Genomic DNA, 9,113 nt, shown 5'->3' with positions numbered 1-9,113 from the left:
CCTGACTACTGGACAATCAGCATTTTATTAAACAATTTGAGTAACAAATCTTGGCAATGTACAACAGTAATATCCCACAGCACTCACTGGCTTATTGAAAAATGGCAGGATTCCACATTTTGCTCTCTTCATGGTTTGTATTCCCAACGGAATACAATGTCTGTAATTTCTAACTTACCATTTAATTTCCTCATTCATTTTCCTCTTAATTGCTTTTCTCTTGCTGCTGCCATGAAAGAAAAGCTGTCATCTCTATTTAAGTTACTCACTGATGCATCTTGAACCTTTAGAACAGTATCTGGTACAGGGTAAACTCTCCGTGAATGGATACAGTCATCTCTTTTAGATATACACATGTACTTTCCCCATCACTACATCCCTAGGATAGTTTTCACTGCGTAAAAAGGATCACATTGACTAGTGAGAAGGCTCAGTGGGTAAAGGCACTTGTCACTAAGCCTGACAACTTGAGTCCTCCCTTTTAGGCCAGCACTGGGGAGAGAACCAGCTCCTGAAAGTGTGATCTTCTCACATGTACAATGACAAGTGTATCACCCCAAGAAAAATTATAAATTATAAAAAAGAAAAGATTGTAGACCTTTGCTGAAGGCAATAATGATATGGATTTATATACTTCACAAATATTTCGCTCTTTCACAACAGCTGAACATGATCCTCAGATTTCATAAGAATTCTTTGACATGTAGAGCAAAACTTACTTAAATGTAATTAAAAACTTACCTTCCTTACTTAGTCATATTCTACCAGAAACTGAGTTCAACATGAATTGGGCTCATATTTTCCTTGGTTAGTGTATAATGTTCAGGAGGGTACAGAGCCTTTCTATCTTCTCTTCTGCTTCCCGAGCACTCAGGTAGCCATGTAATGTGGGCCCAATTACTCCCTTAAAAGTAGAAATGAATTCTCCTATAGTCCTGGCCCTAAATAATAAAGGATACATAAGTTGTTACAAGGTCACTAATACTACAGTGTATTTAACTTTTTCAAAGAAGAAATGATATTGTCATACAATGATAGTGTCTTTGTCTTTTCCTATTTTTGCTTTTGTTATAAGGACATCGAGTTGCCTTGATCAATGCAGTTGTTGAGTAAATTCAGTGTAATATATCAAAATATAAAGACATAATAAGGAAAGGAAAAAAATAATTGAATCTGAATGAAATAAGGCATAGGCTGCAATACAGATATTGTTATGGGGAGGCAGTCTAAGTAACCTCCCTAAGGAGAAAAGCAATGATTGACAAATTCAGACACCAGAAGAGTCAAAAGTCAGAGAGTAAAAGTAGATCTTGTTGACATGTGAATGGCAGGGAGAAAGGGTGAAATGAACCCAGCAGAACACAGTTTTAATGAAGTGTTAAGTAGATCACTAGGAGAGCTAGATAATGATTGTGATAAAGAGATGTCCAAGGTATGAAGAAGTAAAAAGAGGAAAGAAAGAAGTGAAAGGCAAGTAAAATGAAGAGAGAATTGTGTGAGCTTCTGGGAAGAATGGGCCACCAACAGCAACACTCCAGTGCCTTTCAGTAATCGAGCTGGGCAACTCATTAAAATTATGTGTGGAAAGATAGGTGCATTGGAGAAAAGGCAAGGGAGCCAAGAAATAACTAGAGCAGTACAATTACTATTTCTACCAGTGGGGGAAAAGCCAAGAATGCACAGTGCTCAAGGAGATAGATACACTTAAGAAATACCCACTGGAGAACCGTGAGCGCATCCTGGGGAAATAATGAGAGCAATAAAGCTGCACACAGGAGGGATGAGTCAGGCCAAAAAAAGGGAAATATTTAAAATTGGATATGTCTGTATGAAATAACTCAGCTACCAGTGAGGGAATTTAAAGAAGCTATTGAAGAGCAATATGAGGAAAGAGAAGAATGAGATTTCAGCTTCTCTGGGTATAATATGAGTAGACTAAATATAGAATTGCCATCTATATCACAGTGAGCTGTTTGCATTTGGTGAAGGCCTCCAGTGTTTTTTCAAATAAAGGCAACAAACTGGGTTCTTATTATTTCTAGTTGTTCATTATGGTTATTCCTCTAGATTGGGTTGGCGGGGAATAAATTAACAAGCATATAAGGTCTGTTTTGTCCTCTGTACTATGTTTGACCTTTTAAGATTTTCTAGCTCGTTTGCTTTTCATAACAAATGGGCATCGTGGAAGTCACTTTCAGAGCTTTTGGCTGAAAATATTTTAGATGGCATAGCTCTTAAATAGGGGAGCCAGGATTTAACCATGTTCAAAACCCAGCTCAAAACACAACACCGTGAAGCTGCTTCTTATATTGAAGGAAGCTGAGTCGATAATGCAGTATCAAGGGTTTAGCATGTAGCTCAGTGGCAAAGGTCTTGCCTTGCATGTGTGAAGATATGGGTTTGATCCCTACCCTTAAAACAAATGCAATATCAAACTAATAAAGTGAAACCAACTGCGAGAGCGGTGCTCGATGTGCTTATTCATACTCAGTGTGCACTACTCCTGTCTTCATGGAATATTCAGTGTAGGGATTGATAAAAACAAGAAGAGGGGGTATTGATGTGAGAGTAGACCTGACAGTACTAAGGAAAATTTGTGGTTTTATGGTAACGCATTGGAGTGCTATCAAATTCTGAGGAAGCTACTGAAGGAAAAGTTTCATACGAGGAAAAGGGAAATAAGGTAGACAGAAGTAACACTTCTTCAAAATTGACAGAGGCAGAAGAGAAAAAAAAGCAGCCACATGCCCATAAGGTAGATGATGTATGTTTTGTTGGTTCCCATTCTGTAGACTTGGCCAATCTAGGACCAGGACTTCCCCCAGGCCATGTGCCCCAAGCAAACCAGAAACTTTGCTGTCATCTTTTGTGAGTGTAGTGATTAATTACTGTTGTCAATGTGCCTGGATTAAGAAACACTTAGGGCATTAGCTGGGAGCACTTTTGGAAGCATCTATGAGAGCTTTGCCAAAAATTTTCAACTGGGGATGGTGAAAGGAGTTCTGTTCTGAGTGTTGTAGTGATATTTCATTTGTATTTTAATGAATAAAGCTTACCTGAGGGTCAGGGCAGAGCAGTCACACTACTCAGCCATACAGGCCAAGCAGTGGTTACACACACCTTTAATCCCAGCAGCCATACTAGCTAACCATAGAGGATGACTGGGCAGTGGTGGTGCACGTCTCTAATCCCAGCACTAGACAGGAATATAAGGTGGGATGAGACAGGAACTCGCTCTTTTTCATGAAGATTTCATTGAGGTAAGAGCTCTGTAGTGGCGTGTCTACTTAGCTTTTCTGATCTTCAGGTTGAACCCCAATATCTGTCTCTAGGTTTTTATTAATCTTGCTACAGAATGTAGATAGCACCATCCAATGGGCTAGATTCCTGGACTGAATAAAAGAGGAGGAAAAGCAGAAAGTGCCCTTCTCTGGCAAGTTTATCCTGCCACAGCTGTGGAACACACCTCCTTTGCATAGGAAGCTGTATCCCCCACGCTGTGAGCCAAAATAAACCTTTCTTTCTAGAAGTTGTTTCTTGTCCAGTATTTGGTAAGAGCAGGAGTAACTACCATGCTGGACTCCACTTTGCAGTCTTGATCAAGTTAGTAGACTTCAAATTTACATGTAAAGTCAGACTACAAGGAGAAAATTCCATGTCTTACCAAAGAAAATCATGTTAGGATTCCATCTCCATGGTCTCAAAGACTACCACAACCAGTTTGTTCACCAGGAGTGGAACAGAGAACTGTTGCTGGAAAAGACAGTAGGCAAGGGAGGCTGGGAACCAGCCGCAGGTAAGTGAATCGGTTCCATTCCTTTAGTACATTAAACTCTAAGGGGGTTTATGGGTTCATGTTTACCTGACCAAGAGCCTGAGATAAAAACTGATGCAGATTTCTTCTGGCATACTCACCTCCATTGTTGTAAAGTTTTGTTTCGGAATGGTCAGTTTGTGGCTCAGATCCAAAAACCATCAGAATCCATCCTGTTCAAAAGAGGACCCATGCATTGTTTGCCTGTGGCTTAACTGAAACAAATAACACAAATATTATAAATCTGATTAAGAAGAAGGGGGGAAAAGAATAGACAATTTTTTGCTTTGACACTGACCAGTTTCTTCAGATGTTTGAGTACTGTCAATTCGGTTTTCAAGTCACCATAATAAAATAGACAGCTACTCATGCGGATACAGAATTCCTCCAACCAAGCAGCTTTTGTCATTAGTCTCCAGGCAACGACACCTTCAGTCTGCTTTCTGTCAGAGTATGCTCAACATCCCATCACAGCTGCTAAGTCATACCATGACTACTAGGGGTACTTGATAACTGACCTTCAAACATTTATAAAGTAGCAAGTAACTGTTGTGTGCTTATTGTGGCTTGATTTAGTATAGAAGTAAAGACCTATAAAATATTTGAGTTTAAGAAGCAATTACATGGAAAATTAGGTTATAATCAGTGTGAACACACAGTGGTGGTAACAGACATGGGTGGATTTTATCTTGAGTGGTCAACCATGCTAATAAGATGGTGGACTTTTTTTTAAATAAAAGGAGCTATGCATGCAAGAAATACAGGGCAGAAGGTCTTCTGTGGCAAGTATTGACACCAAAATAAACTGAAGGTGTTCTGATTGTTTTAATATCTGATCTATTTTTTTTAATGCAATGGAGCTATGTGCCACAAGGAACAGTTGTCACTTTGGATTGAAATTTGCAGAGCAAGTGAAAGCTAAATCCTGGCTAAAATTAAGCAACAAAACTTTCAAGTCTTGGCAGAATCTTAGTCCTTTGCCAAAGTGATGATTGTGTGAAATATTGAATGGTTTGAAATTATTACAGAATTCAGTCCATATAACATGTCCTTGAAGCAGCATCACTGTCAAGCACACCGTTTGCTTGGGGCATCTTAAACACAGCCACCAGAAAAAGCATGGGCATGGCTGATTAGCGCAACACGGCTTCAGTGAAAGATCAAGCAGCCAGCTTTTTTCGGAAAGGTAGGCTAGTCATTTATCTGTAATTCTGTTACTGAGGCATAAACTGTTCAGAGAAAAACAAAAGCAACCCTGGGGTTCCTGGAATTTTAAACAGCTTGAATTTCAGTCTAAGACAAAGGCATCTATTGGTGACCACAGCACATAATGGTTTCTATTATCTTGATAAAAGGGTTGACAGTGCAGATTCCCCCACCCATTTTCTCTGTTCTTTGTTGGGTTATAACTGGGTCTAAAAAATGGTGATGTTATTATTTATAAGTCCTAGCGGCTAGATTATCATTTTCCCTACATTACAGCTAAGAAGAAGGTGAGAATCACTTCTAATGAGACCCTTTTCTATCCCCAACAAAGGAAACACTAAAGCAGAAAGAAACAACACGGAGAGGGAGTAAACTCATTTCCCTTCTTTCAGGCTATTGAATCATTGCAGACAATATACCTCCACAAAAACATTATCAAGATCTTAAACTTGCCTCTGGCAAATACGACAACCCATATTCAAACCTCCTATTGTCTCAGGTATTTTGAAAAGTACTGAATGTGCAATTGTCCTCATCCCTTCACCAAGTCATTTATACACAAAACAATTGTCACGTCCCAAGATGACATTAAACACCTATAAGCAATGTCTGTTAATGCAGTTTTTCCCTCACAAATTTCTTAATGTTCACTTCAAAACAGAAGATAGTAAAAGCTCTCAGCTGAATAGGAAGTTTTATATAATAGGAAAAAATAAAATGGAACAAAGTACCTATCGTTTAGAATGAGAGAAAACCCGAGTCTGAATCATGGTTTATCACTTACTAATTGCCATTGGGAAAATTACTTAATGTTGCTGAATTTCCACTCCCTCAGGTCTAAAACAGAGTTAATAGTAGCTGTCTAATTGGATGGCTGCATTATAAAGACATTGTGTACAAAAAGTAGAGGCTCACTTTAGAAATTAGCTACTGTCTTGGTTACTTATGCTAGAATAGCTACTTTATTAACTTCTGGATTCATAGTGGGTTTTGGAGGCACAATTCAGAAGAAAATGCATTTAGAAAGTTTTAGAAATCTGTGTTTGAATCTCGGGAGTTCAATAGAAAGCAGGGAACCTTTGCAAGAGAGTTCTTTTAGGGGAAAAACTGAGTAATAACAGCTACCATGGCTGATTGTATAAAAGCTGAATAAGGCCATACTTCAGGATCTGGGCTAGTAACTCAGTAAGCAGTAAATTTCCACTATTAACGCAGTATCAGTTATTGAAAAACAATGACCTGACATACATAGCTATAATACAGAAGAAATTTTTACTAGTATAGAATGCAGGATTAGTGTTGGATTAAGTAGTGGTCTTTGAGGTGGACTGTAGTATTTATTGATCTCTCAATCCTTCATGCCGAGTCTGGGATCCCCAACACGTGACTAAAATTATTTAAATTTCCCTCATCTATTTGTACAAAAAGGCCCAAAATATTGTATATAGATACTACATATTTTTACAACTGGGACTATAAAGCAACTATACTTTCATGACAAAGGTGCTAAAGAAAGCAGTGTTAATTGAAAAGTTGGGAAAATTGAAACAAAAGAACCAAACCAATCCGTTCACCTATGCTTTCCAAACCAAAAATCCTTACAGTGTATTTAGATTGGAAAGGCAATGTGCAGTTTGTCACCATTCAAACTTTGTAATCTGGTCCACTCATCTGAAAGTGCGCTAGTGAGTACTTTAAGGAATGTAAGGTGGTGGCAAAGAGAAACAAAGGTTTCTCCAAGAGCATCCTCTTCTGTAGGTCCTTGCTTTCAGCACTACAAAAGGAGCAACACATTCAAAACTCAATTCTTTGGACATCAAAGGAACAGGCCTGAGACGATTTGTTTTAAAATAATCAACGGTTTTATTTCCTAGAACTGAAATAGTCTACGGTTCTCAGACCTAAATCTCCAAAAGTATAGTCAAGTTTTTTTTTCATCAGAGCCCAAGGGAAAAGGGCAGGGATAAAAGGGTACGAAGGTACTTAGAGACAAGAGGTTAGGAAGGGACACTCAACTTCTCAGTTCATTACATTTTGCAGGTGACAACACTGAGGGGCCCAGGTGGTACATGTAGATGGAAATAACATCATAAGGAAAGAAAAGCCCCAACAAGAAGGTCATCAAATCCCAAATAAAAATGGAATTCCTGGTTCATATGGTAATGAGATTGGTAGCGGAAAAACTAGGAGCAGGCATAAGCAAAGGTTTTTCTAAATCAACAAAATAAAATTTCTCTTAAAACAAAGCTGATTCCTAAAGTCTTATGTCCTAGTGATATACATGAAAAAAAAAGGCCTTAGGGCTCCAAGGTGAATTGAGAGGGGCAGTAGAGGTCTCCCCAAGGGCATCCTTCAGTGGTCCAAGAGATATGGAAAGGATAATGTCTCACCACTTCAATCCAAAAGGACAGGCAAAGTCTTCAGATCTTACAACTTGGGAGCCCCAAATGTTTTAATGAAAAACAAAACAAAGAACGTCAACCTCCAAACTGCCTAGGACAACAGAAAATTTTACTGGTCCCTCCCCCACCAAACCTATACAACTGGGGATGGAACTATGGGAGGAGAAGACAGGGACTTGGGGAGACTACGATCATGATCCCAAAGGATCAACGTCACCAGTTTACACACTGTCCCTCTCAGACCTTTGAAAGTCGTTTCTGCTCTCTATCCTCCACCCCCTTCACTCCTGGTATCCAGGCAGAGATCGAAAATGACCATCAGAGTTTAGGGAGGGAAGGGAGCCGCGAATGAAGTCACGAAGTTGATATCAAGCGGTCTATCTGACCCACCCCAGGAATTTGGGCTTGGAGAAGGTGAGTAAATGAAGGAGCTGTGGACTGCGGTGAGGACTGAACCCTAGTGGGTTTTGGCAGTCACAGTCAGGTGGTACCAGGAAGGGGTAAAGGGCTCTTCTACAGACACCGTGACTACAGGCCTTCGATTTCTCCATCAATCAGGGCCTGGACCGCCTCCTCTGTGTCATCTTCCTCCAGCGGAGGCTGCTGCTCCTGGGCTTCCTCAGGCTCCTCCAAGATGGGGCAGGCCTCAGCCTCCTCGCGCTCTCCAGCCGGCTCCATCTCCAGCGGGCCGGGCGCCGCCTCCCTTGGCCGTTTGGGGGCATCTTGAAGCTGGTCTCCCGCGCTCCTCTTCAGACGCCCTGGCTCCGTGGCCTCAGCCTCGGCCTCGACCTCAGCATGCTGCTCTCCCACCTGCTCGGCCTGCCAATCTCCTAGTTCGGCCTCGGCAAGGCCCGGCTCTTCGTCGTCCACGGCGTCCAGCAGGTCATAAGCAGGCTGTGGCTCGGGCTCCTGCTCACACTCGATCTCAGGCTCCGTTTGTGGCTCCAGCTCGGGTCGGGACTCAGGCTCCAGCTCAGGTAGGGACTCCTCCAGCTCCTGCCCCGGCTCGGGCTCCTCCCCGGGCTCCGGCTCCTCCCCGGGCTCCGGCTCCTCCCCTTGCCCCGGACCCTGGTCACAGGGCTGTTCCTCGTCTGAGCACAGGCAAGGGGAGGCCTCGACCATTGGGTCATGCTCGATCTCCCACAGCCCCTCGCTGAAGCCTCGCCTCTTGTTGGGCTTGCCGAACTTCTCCTTGGACTCCTCGTAAGGGAAGAGGTGCTTGGGACCGAGCAAGGCCGTCTCGTGGGTCCCGAAGAAGAAGACCTGGTAGCGGTTGGGTTCAGCGACATGATCGATCCTCGCTGGCCAGTGGGCATAGCCCTTTAACTTGGCAAACACCAGATCCCCCGTCTTGTACTTCGGGCGGCTGTAGTAAGACATGGCGAGCGCTCTCGGCCCCACCTTGGCGACCGGAAGCTGACCACCGCGTCTGCGCAGGCCGCTGGGCCAAGTGTGCATGCGCAGTGGGTCCATCTCGAGGATGCTGGCAACGCTTGCTTCTTCAGAATGTTGTGCTCCAAAGAAGGCATTATTTCTGAGAGCCAATGGCTAGTGGAGCCTAACATGGATGCCATGGTTACCTGAATGTTAGGGCAAATAGCAGGAGAGGTCCTCATGACGGTTGTGGTGAGAAGGTCTCAGTGTGTCTCCATCTTGAAGACACCTGTGCCATAAAGATAATCTCTGTTGTA

General features: G+C 42.2%; 1 protein-coding gene across 1 annotated transcript; it reads right to left on the bottom strand.

The window, feature by feature from the left end:
* Window positions 1-7,950: 7,950 nt before the first annotated feature.
* Window positions 7,951-8,802, bottom strand: Hdgfl1 (HDGF like 1). Its single transcript, XM_075970988.1, has one exon. The coding sequence runs from the start codon at window positions 8,800-8,802 to the stop codon at window positions 7,951-7,953; it is 852 nt and encodes a 283-aa protein (XP_075827103.1).
* Between the last annotated feature and the right edge of the window lie 311 nt (window positions 8,803-9,113).

Source organism: Microtus pennsylvanicus, chromosome 4 (assembly GCF_037038515.1).
Source record: "Microtus pennsylvanicus isolate mMicPen1 chromosome 4, mMicPen1.hap1, whole genome shotgun sequence".
In the NCBI taxonomy this organism is placed as follows: Eukaryota; Metazoa; Chordata; class Mammalia; order Rodentia; family Cricetidae; genus Microtus; species Microtus pennsylvanicus.
The sequence above is the reverse complement of the archived record's forward strand: the minus strand, read 5'-3'. Positions and strand labels throughout refer to the sequence as shown.

Coding starts and splice junctions, on each gene's coding strand:
- Hdgfl1 (XM_075970988.1), bottom strand. CDS start 8,802: ATGTCTTACTACAGCCGCCCGAAGTACAAGACGGGGGATCTGGTGTTT.